Source organism: Pinus tabuliformis, chromosome X (assembly GCF_031772625.1).
Source record: "Pinus tabuliformis cultivar Carrire ecotype Pingquan chromosome X, CPIR1, whole genome shotgun sequence".
NCBI classification, from domain to species: Eukaryota; Viridiplantae; Streptophyta; class Pinopsida; order Pinales; family Pinaceae; genus Pinus; species Pinus tabuliformis.
This window is the reverse complement of record NC_142308.1, coordinates 846,058,344-846,075,738: the sequence shown is the minus strand read 5'-3', so window position 1 is coordinate 846,075,738 and position 17,395 is coordinate 846,058,344. Positions and strand designations below refer to the sequence as shown.

Genomic DNA, 17,395 nt, shown 5'->3' with positions numbered 1-17,395 from the left:
AGGATGGAGGATATGTTTGTCGCAGGATTGCAGCTAGCTCCAATATAGGTTGAAAACAGTGAAAAGGTAACAAGGAAAAAGGGGAAAAGAGTTCAAGATTTAAGGTAACAAGATTGATCAATGAGATCCAATTTTGAAAGAGTGCTTAACTTTTAAGACTAGTTTTTTGGACAATTTCTTTTCTATTTGAGTTTATAATGTTATGTAAGTATTGCGTGTATCTAGGAGTTTAATATAGAGTATATAATAGACATCTATGCAGAATTGTCGGTAAAAATTGTCATAAGCATAGAAGTAGAATTATGGTGGACTTAGACAAACTAAGTAAGGGTTCTAGCCAAAAAACCATATATATATTTTTAATAGAAATCTCCTAATAATTTTTTTAAAAAACAATAAAGTTCTAAATACATTTTTTAATCATTTATCATTCTTGTTATATACACTTTCAAATTGCCAACATTACATGTAGTATTTATTATAAATTCATTATATCACATATAAGAATCAAACTCATTAGAAAAATTAACAACATTTTTCTTAAACACTTAGACTAAACCTCTAACCTCTAGATATACACAATTGGTTACCAGAAATCTTTAGTTATATTATATATAAAAATTAAACCAACATTTTTCCAACCACTTAAACTAAATCCCGACAAAATATTTTGAATACTGGAAAATAAACACTTAAACTAAAACAATAACAACATTTTTCTTAAATGGTCGGTTAAAAAAAAGATTTTTCTTAAATGGTTAAAAAAAAGATATTTAACTATGTTACGTATAAAAATTAAACCAACATTTTTCCAACCACTTAAACTAAATCCAGTAGACAAAATATTTTGAAAATTTTATATACTTAGAAATCTTCATAGCAGTTTAGGAATTTTCATCTGAGTTTGTTTGCGCTTCTCTCAATAGTATCCCAAATTCAATAAAGTCCACACTAAAAATAATAAAATCGTACCTTATAGAGGAAGCATATTGCACTAGCAACTCACTTAATGGCTGTCAAAATTTTACGACATGCAGGGTATATGTAGCCTTAAACCCGTCTTAAACCCTGCATAAATTGGAAATAAAAGGGGAGGTTTTCAGTTCAGAGCCACGCCGAGGTGCTCATTTTGTTAGCTTACACTGTAAGTTTGAAGTAGCATGTTGGTGTTGCAAAATCGTGGATACTGGTCAAGGAGATTGAACGAGTGGTTGAAACCAGGGAATAGATTGGGAGTGGGAGATGTAGTGAGATTTTATGTGCAGAGAAAGGCATCGAGGGCAACACAGCCGAAGGCGCCGGGGCCTCCAATGCCCCCGAAGCCACCTCAGAAGCCGTTTCCCATTGAGATCCACAGCAGAACATGGAACGATCAATACCACTGGATGTCCCATCTTGAGGACAGAGTGGCAATGCGTCACATGGACGTTTACATGGAGCAGGAAGAGAAATACAGCGAGGCTGTAATGTCCGACACTCTTAAGCTACAGCGCAAGTTACAGTCCGAGATCGCTGGAAGGATGGTCAATCAACTCTGTACTCCTCCTCTCCGATGGGGTCCCTGGTGATTCATTCATTTCAATCTCTTACTACTCATTTCATTTAAATTGTCAGTCATTACACACTAAAAACTTTGTCGATCTTGAGGCTGGTTTTGGGTCGCAGTCCCTGGGTTGATGTGACAACAGCCGTCCCTTACCCTTGTTTTTTAGTGCAAGTCCGTGCGTTAATGTGATAGCATTCTTTATCACTCCTGTACTAGTATTTCTATGTATGTTCTTCGGTTGATGTGGCACCTTCCTGTGCATTCTCTGGGTTGGATTGATTATATAGCATCATATCAATGTGAAAGTTCTTTGGCTTGATGTGATAGTAGGCTCGTCTTACTTCTATACGAATATCAGTGGCAATTTCAATGTTATCCCTCGTGCGCTGGAATTTCACGTTCACCTGCTTGTCAAACGAAAATGTTACAGTTCAATTAATTGTCTGCCATTTTATGGGTTATGCAAAATTATACAATGTTCCTTTCTAATGTTTACATACAAATTTGTTGGATGTAAAATCCACAGACCATCCATGGTAGGAAACCAATCCCCTCGCAGTTTCAGCACTAAGAACCCATCTTTTCTGTGTCAGCTTGTTCACCAGTTAATATCCCACAAAATGCAAACTTCACCAGCTAAAATGTCACTAAATGCCCATTGACATCCATACTACAATAATCAAAATTGAAATAAAAAAGAAATATCATAACCTATATTTCTTACAAGGTAATAAGTTCTATGCTAAAGTTTAACATGCCAGAGCTTGATGGAGATCAATAGGTAATGGGGCAGTATAACAGTTTTCATTGCGGCGTGTGAGATCATAGGGATGAAAATAAAATCAAATTGTGATTCGTGGGATTGCCCCATCAGCCAATAGAATAATTCCTAGGTGTGGCAAATTAAACTTGTGAAATAATCAAAATGCTCATTGAAGCCTTCCGTCAAACACTTAACATACATCCAACGACTACACTGTCCATTAACTCATTGAAACATTTCGTCAAACAATTTATGAACAGCCATTTTGACAAACATTATTCGAGCCGTTTTTTTGTGGATAAAAGGGGGCCATTATTTTGACAAATATTTTGCATGCAAATTAAATAGAAACCTTCAGCATCATTTGTGCAATAAATAAAGTAACTGCAACTCGGCATTTATTTTATTAAAACTGAAAGAAAGATTCTCATGTCAAAACTGGTTACAAAATATCATTGAAACCTGAGAATGTTGCCTGTAGAAAATAGGGATTGCTGGGTTTGATTGTTGTCTTTGCACAAGAATATTTGGCCCTCAGAGCTGAGGTATTCCACCTCCAATTCCGGAAGTTTCTTTATTACCCTTCTGCCAATGATAAACCATTAAATTGCCCTGCAATCAAAGCAACTTGGCCTGGTGGATTATGTGAATTATGGACTGCTTAAACATATATTTTTCTTGGCCAGATTATGGCACAAGGTGGCTGTAGTTTTAAGACAGAGAATGCTGCTATTTAGTAAGTCTGCTCATAGGGAGAAATCTTCAACAGTGATTCTCTTTCCATTACAGAAGTTACCCTTTTAATAAATCGATCTCCAAGATAACCAGTGCTGCCTCCTTCAAAATATGGCACCTTAGCCTCTATCATATGACAGATTTAATGCCCAGAAATTAATAGGCTTGACCTTCCTTGCACTAATGATGCTGTACTCACAATTTATAAATCCCTCATTATAATTGATCTCTAAGATAAAACTGTTTGCTCTGATGAACTCGGCTCCTAGATCAATGAAAACCACGACAAATCAGCTTGGCCCTGCATACAAAATGGAGATATCCTCACAAATAAAATATGCCCTACAAAACAAATGAAATCTCCTAACAAAATTAAAACCCCAAAATTTTGGCAAACCTATCTTGCCAATCAATATGCTCCAATGAGAAATCTGCAGTGATTCCTCCTTAGATTGGCTAGGGTGTATAGTTTCAACACCAAAACCAATTTTCCTTAGGGATAGGGTTTTACCCCTTCCTTAAGCCACAAGGGCTCAAAATCAAATAAGAGAAATCATCCATCCACCCCCTAAAGAATGATCTTGAGCTCCCTTTTATAATTTTTGGCCATCCCAATACCATGGGTAAGTATTCCATGGGTGCCAATACCATGGTTACCAATACCATGGGCAAGTAATACATAATAATGTGACTTTACAAAGTTCACCTTGTTCTCATAGTCACATTTTAATCTAATTAAATCAATCGTTTCCCCTGTAGTGATCACTCGGAAAGGGACATGATAGTCCTCCCTCCTCAAGATTGCTTGTCCTCAACCAATGCCATAACCTGCATATTATTACCCAGGTCCCAAATGTACCATTGTGTCATTCCATACTACTGTACTATCTGACCATCAATAAATCCCTCGATACTTGGGTCCCAAGTATACCACTATATCATCCGACCATAAGGGGATCCACTATAGTGTGAACCATCACTAGTAAATTTGAAGGGCATATCTCCTGATGTGCCAGTGGGGGCGTCACTACTGCGCTAATCATTTGCTCCAAACCCAATCCACCAAATGGAGAGCATCCTCACCATACCATGCCTGACAATGTGTCATACCATGTAATGTCCCAAGGGTATTTTTGCCCCTAGAGTTGTACAATCACAAGATAAGCTCTACTAATTTCATAATATTCTTCAATTTTAAGTAGAGAGTATAGAATACACAGTAATGCATTCAACAATAGATTTCGCAATACACCAATAGTTCACATCAGTTTCAATGTAGCAATCGTTTTTAGAGGTATTACACCAATAGGCTTGATTCCATAGAAGTGATAATCCCCTCCAGTATAACCCTAGCAAATTATATGTGACTGCAACAATAATCAAACCCTATTCAACAATTCTGAATACAATCACTTACCCAAGATTGTTTTGTGTCCTATGTAACAACTTAGCCTTGACTTCTGTCGTTTCTACTAACCTAGTAATACATAGTCAGCTGCATCCAATCTTGACGTCGGTGCCAACTTGACTCTATGCCCAATTCCTTCCTCTACTATCCAGGGGTAAACCGTCATCAACAAAGTCTCAGAGGGAGGTAGGTCACAGTGTCCCAAGATTCTCCCGCATTGTAATTAGCTACCACAGTAGTTGACCTACTACCTAGTCCGACTCAATTCCATGTGCTATTCGGAATGGGATCAACGTTTGCTCCTTTGCCTAATTCGTTGTCCAAGAATCACTCTTGGATGTAATTTATAAGCTGGTGATGAGGATAGTTCCTCATTTTGGTTGCCGAAGGGGAAGCCCTAACCAGACCCCTCACTTCTTTACAGATTGGGCTTAAATTATTCCCTCACTTGGCTACTGCAAGATAAATCTAGACCTTTGCTCAACAACATAAATACTTCGCCTTAGAACTTATGATTTGCCATGAAGAGAGATGGAGGTGGGGCTGCTATCTCAATTAGAATGTTTGGATTGATTCACTACTTCGTCAATTGCTTCGTTGCCCTAGGTTCATGCCCATAAGTCATTGAATACTTTTCAAGCCATAGTCCAACGAAATTCTCTTCTTGGTTGCCAAAAACTAGATGAATTTTCCTCAACACAACTACATCAAACAAATGAGAGAAGGGAAAGGACTGGTTAGGGTGGGACATCACCACTGAAACCAATCAAGGAAAAAGGGGTCTTAAAACTGTTAGAGCCTTAGCTCACAAAACAAAAATATCCAATCCACAATGATGAGAAAGTGATTTCTCCTCTCTCTTATTTATAGATTCTTTATGGGGTCTCTTTGAAGCATCAAAACTAATAGCTTGTTGACCTAATATCGTAAAAATGTACAAGTGATGAATGTTACAATGAGGACCCGCATATATATTAATATACCTAAGCAGGTGTCCTTTTGTGACTGGGCATGTCTTTTAGACATGCCTTTTCACTTAACTTAATGACTAATTAACATAACCAATATTTGATTATTTAATATTTACATTTATTTTATTTATTTACTTGTTATGAATTTTATTCATAACATAGCCTCTTCCTTCAGAAGCTTTGTCCTCAAAGCTTATTATCAGCAGTTTCCTTCAGTTTGCATTTGTCATCTCGGCATATGTAACTCGATGCCATTGGCACCTTTGCCTGTATAATTCGCTTGGTAACACTATCTTGAATCCAAGGTTATCGATATATATATATATATATATATATTTTTTTTTTTAATTTTCTATATTTTTATAACTTTATTACTCTAATTTTATTTTTAATAACTCTTAAATATTTATTTATTTATTATTATTATTTTTTAAAAATTAAATAACTTTATATATATATATGTATTTTTACATATATTTTTTAAAAATTATAATATAACTATTATAAGGTTATAAATTATAATGTTCTTATCAAATGACTCACTCGACGGTCGTGTTCATTGACCGTGGCTCCCGCAGTGCTACCGGCGGCATATTAATAGTCGATGTATGAACGATGTGCTCTCCACAGCGCCAACACTCTAGGGAAATGACTGCCGTCGACGGGAAAGCTGAGTCCGTTGCTTATCAACTCTTTTGCAGAAGATGTTGATGCATCCAACTCAAGAAAATCCATGTGCTCATACACTTTGTCAATTATCTTCGGCACACATTCCGTGTACCTGGATTTAATGACTGCGTCTGCGAATTCAATAAGACTTTCTCCATTAGTACTTTCGGACAAGTTGAATTGTATATTTTCCAAAAGCATGCAAATGTCTTCTGTGCAATTCTCCTTTACATCCTCTTCCATTCCTTCTGTAATATTCGGTGCAAAAAGTATCTCCATACGAAATAAAATTTGCAATTCATGTTCTCTAGCTTTGTCTTTAGAGGTGTATGCAGAAGACGAACGAGGAAGCAGGCATTCCTTGTACTTGTCTACTAATTGCTTCGGCTCCTTCAAGAGCGTGTTCATGTCTTGTTTACAGATTGATAGAGTTTTTCCATAATCATTGGACACAAAATTCTTCTCCATGGTTTGAAGTTTTAAATTACAGATTAGTTGTTGCACAAGGCGTTTGGCTATGGTACCCAAATCAATGTGGTCATGGCAGAGTACATATTGAATTTTTTCATCAAGAGTCCTAATGATTAGTGTCTCTGAATTTTTTGAACCAGTAGGAGCCACAGAATCTGAAGTTGGGTCAATGGAAAATGTGCTGTTAAGAATAGTACCGAAACCTTCCTGGAGTGGTGCAGACTCCATTGTACTTTTCTCAAGAACTGTGGCAACCTCCTCATTCTCATTTAGTTGGCTAACTTTGAGCTGAACATCGTGATCCACATACATTTTTTTGGAATTTTCAGCAAACCAACAACTTAGGAACCTTGAAATTTTGGATTGGGTCCCCTTGGTTTTCTTATATCTGCTTTCCAATTTTACTGTTGGATCAACAATAGTTTTATAAGGATTTGCCTTGCACAAACTACAAACAATGGCTGTATATAATGGATCCCATGTATTGTATTTTATAAGCTGAAGATCGGATTTATTGGGTGTCCTTGCACTCACTTTTGAGCTTTTTGTGGGTGTCTGCGCACTCACTTCTGAGATTTTTGTGGGTTTCTGTGCACACTTCTGAGCTTTTTAATCTCTTGGAACTCACATTAGAAGGTGTGGTCCTTTTTCTCTTACACAAGGTTGATTGCTCCTCATTTTTCTCTAAACCAACTTCATTTTTAACTTGTCGCTATACATTTGTTAATGCGCTGGTTTCTTGAGAAACTTGCAGAACATCAACATGATTAGGATTTTCTTGAGAAACTTGTACAACATCAACATGATCATGATTTCCTTGAGAAACTTGTACAACTTCACAATTTTCTTGAGAAACTTGTACAACATCTCCATGATCAGGATTTTCTTGAGAAAAATCCCCAACAACTTCTTTGAATGGGGAAGTTCTAGTAATTCTAAGGTCTCTAGTTGAATCCAATATATAAAGCATGCTTACATGGACAGTAAAAGGCTCCAGAATAGCAGATAATGGAAGACAACTATGCCTGCTATCAAAAATAGTAACCAAAGCCATGCATTTCTTACTTGATAAAAACCCTAAAACCAATTGCCATGTATGTTTTCCCTTCCAGAATTCACCATTTTCCTGCTGAACCCTGTCAAGAATTCATCTCCAATTCTATCCATATCTTCACCTTCATTCCCCGCCTTTTCTCAAATGGAACTCCTAAGCAAAACACGTTGAGACACAACACAACTCAAATCAAGGCATTTTCCCTTTTAAAAACCTCAACAATATGAATCTTAACATTGTCCCAGTTGATCAGACTCTTAGGATCTACTTTGTTTTTGGAAATAATCTCAGAAAGATCCAATGATCTAGCAATTGGGTTGCAGGTGCTTGAGTCTTCAATCAAATCCAAATTATCTACAATGCATTGCAGCTTATAGATTCTACCCTTAACAGACCTCCCATCAATACCTTCAATATCCAATCTTGCGTTTGAATTGCAAGTGGGAAAGTTTAGAATCAGAATTTTGTTGTTGTTGTATGACAGCCAATGTTTTTCCATTGGAGGTCCATGGGATTTCGGGGGACTTTGTAACCTCATTCTGATCTGAATGACAAACAAGATAAGCTACTTCTTTTTTTCATATGTCCAATTGGATTCGGATTTTGAGTGGTCTTCTTCTCTAGTTTTCATATACCCACTTTGACTATCCTTCTCATCACAATCGTTGTTGAGATCATTTTCATCTTCATGTGGATCTTCTTCATCATCTTCCTCATTGTTATGATATTGTTCATCTTCTTGTTTGTCAAGATAGTCCTCATTGACCTCATCTTCATGCTCATTATCATTAGAATCATCATCTTGATCTGTATCATTTTCATATTCATCATTATCAACATTTTGATCGAATTCTTCTTCTTTTTCTTCTTCCACATTTTCCTCTTCATCATCTTCAATGTCTTCTTCATTGTCGCTATTATCTTCCTTATTATCGATTTCCTTTTGACATGCTTTAACTTCTGCAAATGATTACTAAACGCTGAAATGCTTCTTGAATTTTACTAAACTGCTCAACGCATTCAGGACGTGAACATAATGGCACATTGTGTGGTGAACAACGTTCAAAGAATCGCATGATTATATTGTGCCATGGCTCTGATACCACTGAAGCATAAAAACTGATAGCTTGTTGACTTAATATCGTAAAAATACACGAAAAGTATTTGTAATAATAATTTATTATATATAAAAATGTACAAGTGATGAATGTTACAATGAGGACCCGCATACATATACCTAAGCAAGTGTCCTTTTGTGACTAGGCATGTCTTGTAGACATGCCTTTTCACTTAACTTAATGATTACATAGCATAACCAATATTTGATTAATTAATATTTACATTCATTTTATTTATTTACTTGTTATGAATTATATTCATAACACTCTTCTCCTTATTTTAGTGTGAGGGGTTGCAAGTTTCCCTCCACTTGCCCCTAATTTTGGCTTCCTCTCCAAGATTTTTCCGAATTACTCCAAATTTACCCAATGTTGCCCCAAAAACATTGGATAATGGGATTCTCCCTTTATCAATGACTATAGCCTCGAACAATTAATTGGAAGAGGACATTATAGTCCCCCCTTCCCAACGTTTCTTGTCCTCATGCAAATGCAAGTTCAGGTGCTATAAAATTTGTCCTCCAAAGAACTTTAGAATAATGGAATCTTCACGTGTTGTATGGTGTGCACGATATATATGTGCAAATGTTTTATCTGAGCATTCATTGTCATCATCAATCGTTGTGCAAAGCTTGTTTTTCACGTGATTTAGATCTTCATGAAGCCCATCCAATAATACAATTAGGAACTCTTGTCCATCTTCTTGAAGATAACCTGCAAACTTGTACAATTGTTCTTCAACATCAATACTTGTAGCATTGGTGCACTCATCAAGAATTCCAAACTTGGGATTATGAAAAAATAAGTGAGCCATGCCAAGCCTCTTTTGTTCACCCAAAGATAGCATATCTTCCCCATTAGTAGAGGTATCCCAACCTCCTCATTCAAGAAGATAGATGAGTCTAATATTCTCTAAAATACTTCTTAATCATGCATCTAGTATCTCTGCAACATCACAGTCACCATCGTTGTTCTTTTTCCACACTCTAGATTTTGGTATGTGTTCATCTGCAACTTTGGATTTAGGATGATCTGTGGATGACAGAGTTGTCTTATGATTTGTGCATGCTTCCAAATTATTCTCTCCCTCAAGTGAGACTTTCCCATAGCTTTCCATCTCTTCTTCCACTTCCTCTGCCACCTGCATAGCAACCTCAAGTGCTTCATTGCCTGGAAACTTGTACACAGACTCCCTTGCAATGTCATTATTCATTTCAGCCCTTTCCTCGCTTGCTGGATTTCCATACCTTTCATCAATGTGTTAGAGAATGTAGATATGGCCGGTCTTCATAATGCCATTGTTATCTTTGTATTTGGAAAAACAATTTATTATATTTGTCACTATAATGTTCTTCATGCTTAATTTTGATCAAATTATATTCTTGTAAGTCATTTCTTCATGAAAAGAAAGGAACGACAACTTATATTTGTTACATAGTCTCAAGATCCTCCACAAGTGCTAAGTCGGCCAATGTCAAGATCAAGTCGGCCTACTTCCTCATTCACACCTGTTCAAATATATATATATATATATACACAATTCAGTTCACACTTTAAGCACCAATTCAATTATGTCATAAATCTAATGCGAAGGTTTGCAATTGGAACTACAAATACTAGTCTTTCTCAAATTCGTTTATGGAAGCCACCGAAGTCATCTGAAGATAGAAAAGTCTGTTACACTACCCATGAGAAACACAACATGAGTATTCAAGAAGACATCAAAGTAAAGGAAGCTTGTTTGTACTAATCTGAGTTTATCCGAAGTTTGGAAAGAAATCTGAGCTCATTCGAAGTTTGAAGGGAAATCCAAGTTTACCCGAATTCTGGAAGAAGTCTGTTGAGGCATCCAAAGTTATAGGAAGCACAAAACTACAATGAGAACCGAGGTCTGTAATAGTTGGTGTGCACAGAAGGAATAAAGATCCGTAAAGTCTATCACAAAAATCTGAAAAGATATACTACAGGGGTTTGTTATATTACAAAGATCAGAAATCGTGTTGGAAGAATTTTGAAGTCTTGCAATATAGTGACCTTGTTGACCACTCGAGTGGCACTTGATGATTATATGAAAACTCCATGCCCAAGGATGATCCAAAAGACAGTTGTACCATCATATATCACCAGTCAACAGAGTTTTTTAACTCTATTTCAATCTTCTCATCATCTTTCTTGTATCCAGATTCCACACCCTGCAGGGAATTACAATAAGTGATACTAGTAATGATGAGTTTTTTGAGCTTGTAACAGGCTTAGGATGTTGGGACTCGATCAGCAAATGAGTACACCTTGGAGTGTTTATTTATTTATTTATCTAGTTAATGATCCCTTCTTTCTCAGAGGCTGATAATTTTTTGGGTTTTTTTCATCCACTTTTTACCCCAAAGCCGGGGTGACGATTTGAAGGTTGAGCCCCTAACACATCTTAGTGTCTAGAGTCGTTGTATATTACCATACTAGATCACATAAAAAATTTCGTGGAATTTGGTTAGGTCTATATAGTCATTTTTTAATTTTTTAGATTTCTCGCAGGTCAAAAATTGCAAATAAAATTGTATTTAAATTGTAATAAGTGTAGTCTAGAGAAGTTGTATGGGGTATGAGTAATCAAAATTACACCTTTCACTCTCAACTTTCTACTAGGACACACTTTGAGGGGTTAATAATGTATTTTGGACCCTTAAAACCCACTTTTCCTAAGTTTAGTGGGAATTAGACAATTAATTAAGCTAGAAATTAAATAAATGGAGAAAAATAAATATCCACACATTCTAAATGTTGTGGAAATGAGGTGGAAAATTATGGGGGAGTTAAAGTGAAGTCCCAAGGTGATGTGGACTCCTAAAATCAAGGAAAGGACATGTGCTCAAATGAAATCGAATTTCTGACATTAAAGGAGAAAACTGCTTACTTGGAAATTCGAATTTGTGAGATTAATGCACATTTGAGAGGATTTGGGAGAATATTTGGTGGAGATTTTTGTGGGAAATTGTCCGCACATGGCTTACCACCCATATACACCTGCCTTTCTATCATAAAATTCGAATTTGGCACATAAGGGAAGAAGAAAATGATGTCCACTTGCTAGAATTCGATTTTTATACTTAGCATTGGAGCTCCATTCAACAAATTCGAAATTTCTCTTTCGGATTGTCACCTCATGCCACTTGATTAATCACTTCTACATTGGGATTGATTCCAACAACATTTGTCATTGTCATTCTTCTTTGGAATTTGCTCCCAACTCTCTATATAATAGAGCCATGGGCTCTCATATTGTATCATGTAATACGAGCTATTGTGCTTGAGGAGACTTTGCGGGATTGTATTCACTACTTGCAATATAATACAACAGTCTTTGAGGAAAAACGTGATGGTGTTCTTCTCCTCGCATGTGTGGTAAATTCTTGACTTGTTGTTATGCTTCTATTTATTTCCTCATGTCATTATTTCTTTCATGCTTGTTTCAAGTTATAGATGTATCTCTAGGAATTCTTTCCACTGCACTTATTTAATTTCATGTTGATTTAATGATTTGTGGTGAAGTTTTCTAGATGAATCATTATTTGGTCAAACTTTTTAAGCGCGAGGGGAAATTCTCGGAGGAATCAACCCATTCTTGAAAAATATTCAAGGAGAACATGCATGTTTTGAATTCCAAAGTCTCATCTATATCTTATTTGTGTCTTGTAGGGATTCTTTCAAGTTTCTTAAAGCTTTTATTTCTTGCATCAAAATATCAAACTTGGAAAAATTTATTTTTTACATATTGTACTTCATTTATCAATATCTGGCTATTTCAAAGAGCTAAGTCATGGCTAGTCAAAGAAGAGAGCTTGCTCATACTTTTTGGCCTAGCCTCGTGTAGATTATTTTTGTAACATACTTTGTTGTCATCTTGGTCTAACATTTGAGTTATTTTCATATCCTTTTGAGCAAGATATTTTCCATGCTTTGATTTGTAGACTTATTCATTTTTAAAGCATTTATAATATCTTGTGCTAACAATTTAGTGTTTCACTTTTTAGGGTTATTTTGGCTTTCCATTTGAAAGCATTTCACTTCCTTTTAAGCAAAATACAATTTCATTTCTTAAAGAGCAAATACTTGGAAGGCACTGGTTGTTTATATATTTCATGCTTATCTTATGATGGTTATTGTTCATATCAATTGTTTACGTATAAATCTTAAAGAGATCATCTATTTAACTCTAACAATTCTCCTAGAAACTCATATCTTCTTTTAAATTAACTTTTGATTAGGGACTAGCCCCCTTAGCTAACCTAGGAGATAGCTCAAATGGAGAGAGTCAAGATTAGTGTGACAACCCCTTCCCTGAGTTCCCTGCCACCAACCACACCTTGTGGGGTTGAAGGCTTTTCTCACTGACTTGTAGGTAGGTGTGGGCGGTAGGGTCAACAGGCCTGAAGTATTTCAATTGTGTAAAGATCAATATTTGGAGAACAAGAAGTGAGAACACTCAAGCATTGTCTTAAAGGAATTGTAAGAGGACTATCCTCTTGATGATCTCGGTGGACCAAGTATTGAAGAACTGAAGAAATTGGCTTAGCACTTGTGGAGGGCTACATTGACTTTATTTCTCTCGTTGATTTGAAGATTTCTCTGAGAAGAAGGTTGTCAGGTTTTTCCCCATAGGGGGTTTTCCCAGGATAAATTGTTGTCTCTTTTCGTGCGCACTGTAATTGTACTCTTATGGTAATTGCTTGATGAAGAAATACTAAAATAAGAACATAATGTTCACAAGTAATTATCTAGTCAAGTAATTTTATCATCTTTCTTAAAATTCCAACATGGTATCAGAGCTTATGGTTGAAAAGCTTTGAAGGAAGGGGCAATGAGATCAAGATCTTTTCTTGGAGACTAAATCTTTATAAAAGAGACATTGATATTCTAATCTAATTTATACTTATGGCATCCTCAATGAAGTCAGAAAACAAATTACAAGAAGCTTCAAAATTTAGAGCTTGGAAGACAAGAATGGATCTTATCCTTGCAAGAAACAAAGTTTTGGACATTGTGAAAGGCAAAATCACAAAACCATCAGATGATGTGGGGAAAGAAAAATTAAGGGAAAATGACATAATTGCCATGAGCCTCATTGTGGATTTAATCAAAGACAATCTAATTCCCTTTATCTCCAACCTAGATATTTCAAAGTAGATGTATGATGCTCTCTCTAAACTATTTACAATAAAAAATATTGGTCAAGTAGCAAGCTTAAAGAATGAGCTTTGAACCATCAAGATGACAAAAGATGACATCGTGTCTTCATATTTTGTAAGGATCTCTCGTCTAAGAGATGAACTTCAAGCAATTGATGAGATCATCCCTGATAAAGAACTTGTAATTTCAACACTTTTAGGATTACCTAGATCCTAGAATGCTTTCGTAGCCAGTATAAATAGCTGGAAAGAGGCTTCATCTTTTGAAGAATTGTGGACTGCTTGCTCTCAACTTTAAGAAGAAGTTAGATGTACACTAATGGAAGGAAACCCTGAAGAAGAAGAAAATTCTATCTCTAATGCTTATACAACTCGCTTCAAGAAGAAAGGAGAAAGTAAGAAACCTGGTTCTCCAAACAAAGTTTCAAATAAAAATCAACAAAGGAAGACAAATTTATCAAAGATTCAATGTTTCCATTGTCACAAATTTGGTCATTATAGAAACCAATGTCTTGAGAGAATGAATGACAATAGGAAAAGAGAAAGAGATCAGGTTGCTGTTGCTTACACTAACGAACCAACAAAAAAGGCCAAAACAGAAGATTCTGATGTCTGAGATTTATACTACTAAAAAAAAGGATAGGTTTAGGGTTTAACAAAACCCTAGTGTAGTATATACCGTGTAAAAATATATTTAGGATTTTGAATCATATGCATAATTGACTTTAGGGTTTGTTATTTGCAAAAAGAACAATTAGGGTTTTACAACTTTTTGATTTCTAGGGTTTGCAAGTCTAGAAAGGCTTAACGAGATAATCCCTAGGGTTTAGACAAAACCCTAGGATGAGTAGTTAAAATGAAGAAAAACCATTATGATATCTAGATCAATGATGGCAAGAAATACAAGATCAATAGGGAGTTGTTGCTGTTCATAAAAGACAAGTACTTTATCTCTCCTCTTTTACTATTATTAATTTTTCCTTAGTAAATTTAGTCTTTTGTTTTATTTCCTTTACTTGATTGTAACTATTCTTTTGTGATCTCCATAGATAATTGCAGTTACATGATTGAGCTAGAAGAAGTTATAATATCAAAACAAAGTCTGTGACAAGTCCTGGATTCAGAGGGAGCTTTGAATCTTGAAAGGACTATAGATTCAGAAAGAGCTTTTAAGAACCTTGAATTTAAGCTTTGGACTTAGAGGGGGTAGTCCAATTCTCAAATTTTGAGGTATGTCTTTCAGTATTATCTTTATATTATATTTTATAGCTAAAGCTGTGATAGGTCTAGGGTTTGAGCAAGATAATTACAACCTTGTAATATAGGATTTTGACCCTATGGTATGAGGAGTTGAATGTCCTCTAGGGTTTGACCAACCCTGTGTAGTTGGAACACAAATGTTCCTGAAAATTTGACCTTGATGATGGCAAACCTGTACTAGTCTGCATACCATGAGGTTAAGGCGCCTACCAGATCATGGTGACTAGTAATTGTACCTTAGGTTGACTAGCTTTTATGATGGTACATAGCGTTGGTACCTTGACAGAAGCCTAGATGTTACCTAGATCCCTGTGGAACGTAGGGTTGGTACCTTGGCAGAAGCCTAGATTGTACCTAGATTCCTATGAGATGTAGGGTTGATACCTTGGCAGTAGCCTAGATGGTATCTAGATCCTTGAAACAATATTTGTTGGGTTGATACCTTGGCAGTAGCCTAGATGGTATCTAGATCCCTTGAATAGTATGTGTTGGTTTGATGCCTAGATGGTACCTAGATCCCTAGATCAACATGTATTTTGGATTGGTGTCTTGGCAGTAGCCTAGATAAGCACCTAGAGTCCTAAAGAGAAGAATGTCTATTGGGTTGGCACCTTGGTTGTGAAGAGAGGGCTCTTATCATTGTGACTTTGGTCAAAGAGTAGTTATGGAGGCAACTCAAATAAGCAGATTCCTCACATTATCTTGCTGAGAACTCTTTAAAGTGAGCCTGTTTAGTATCAGGCCTATGATAAGGTTTTTTATGTTTCACCTAGACTATGTATAGAGAGATTAATTGCTTGATGGTGAACAATGATCATGTATCAACATGTATTGATTATGTAGTACCATTGGTTAGGAACCTGAATAATGGTACTATGAAATGTGTAATCTTTTTTTTAAAGAAATATTACAACAAAGAATATCTAGATAGTCATTATGAATACCTCCTTCGCTAAGAGGGAGTGTTGGAGAATGTAGCTATGGTCAGTCTTCATAATGCTATTGTTATCTTTATATTTGGAAAAACAATTTATTATATTTGTCACTAGCACGTTCTTCATGCTTAATTTTCATCAAATTATATTCTTGTAAGTCATGTTTTTGATGACAAGAAAAGAAGGGAAAATTTTATTTGTTACACAACCTCAAGATCCTCCACTTGTGTTAAGTCGGCTAACATCAAGATCAAGTCAGCCTGCTTCCTCATTTGCACTTATTCAAGCCAGTTGATGAATATATATACATACAATTCGGTTTACACATTAACCATCAATTCAGTTCACTCATAAATCTAATGCAAAGGTCTGCAATTGTAACTACAAATACTAGTCTTTCTCAAATTCGTTTCTAAAAGCCATTCGAAGTCATCTGAAGATAGGAAAGTTTGTTCCACTATCCATGAGAAATGTAGGAGTATTCAATTGGAACTACAAATACTAGTCTTTCTCAAATTTGTTTCTAAAATCCATTTGAAGTCATCTGAAGATAGAAAAGTTTGTTCCACTATCCACGAGAAACGAAGGAGGAGTATTCAAGAAGACATCAAAGTAAAGGAAGCTTGTTTGTACTAATATGAGTTTATCTGAAGTTTGGAAAGAAATCTGAGCTCATCTGAAGTCTTAAAGGAAATCAAAGTTTATCCAAAGTCTGGAAGAAGTTTGTTGAGGCATCGGAAGTTACAGAAAGCACGGAATTACAGTGAGAACCAAGGTCTGTAATATTTGGTGTGCATAGAAGGAATAAAGATCCTTAAAGTTTATCACAAAAATCCAAAAATATATACTACAAGGGTTTGTTATATTACAAAGATTAGAAGTCTTGCTGGAAGAAGTCTGAAGTCTTGTAGTAGAGTGGTCCGAGGTATTTCAGTTGTCTAAAGATCAATATATGGAGAACAAGAAGTGAGAACGCTCAAGCATTGCCTTTAAGGGATTGTAAGAGGACTATCCTCTTGATGATCTCAGTGGACTAAGCATTGAAGAACTGAAGAAACCAGCTTAACAATTGTGGAGGGCTACATTGGCTTTGATTTCTCTTGTTGATTTGAAGATTTCTTTGAGAATAAGGTCGCTGGGTTTTTCCCATAGGGGGTTTTCCCAGGATAAATTGTTGTGTCTCTTCGTGCATACTATGATCTTACTCTTATGGTAATTGCTTGATGAAGAAAGATTAAAATAAGAACATAATATTCACAAGTATTTATCTATTCAAAGAATT

At 35.8% G+C, this 17,395-nt stretch overlaps 1 protein-coding gene across 1 annotated transcript in view; it reads left to right on the top strand.

The window, feature by feature from the left end:
* The first annotated feature begins 902 nt into the window (after positions 1 to 902).
* Positions 903 to 17,395, top strand: part of LOC149142394 (Prolyl oligopeptidase family protein) — a 320,206-nt gene continuing 303,713 nt past the window's right edge. The window contains exon 1 of the mRNA XM_089453124.1: positions 903 to 1,564. Coding sequence (XP_089309250.1) covers positions 1,161 to 1,564 — 404 coding nt within the window. The 5' untranslated portion in view covers positions 903 to 1,160. The remainder of the gene's footprint in view (positions 1,565 to 17,395) is intronic.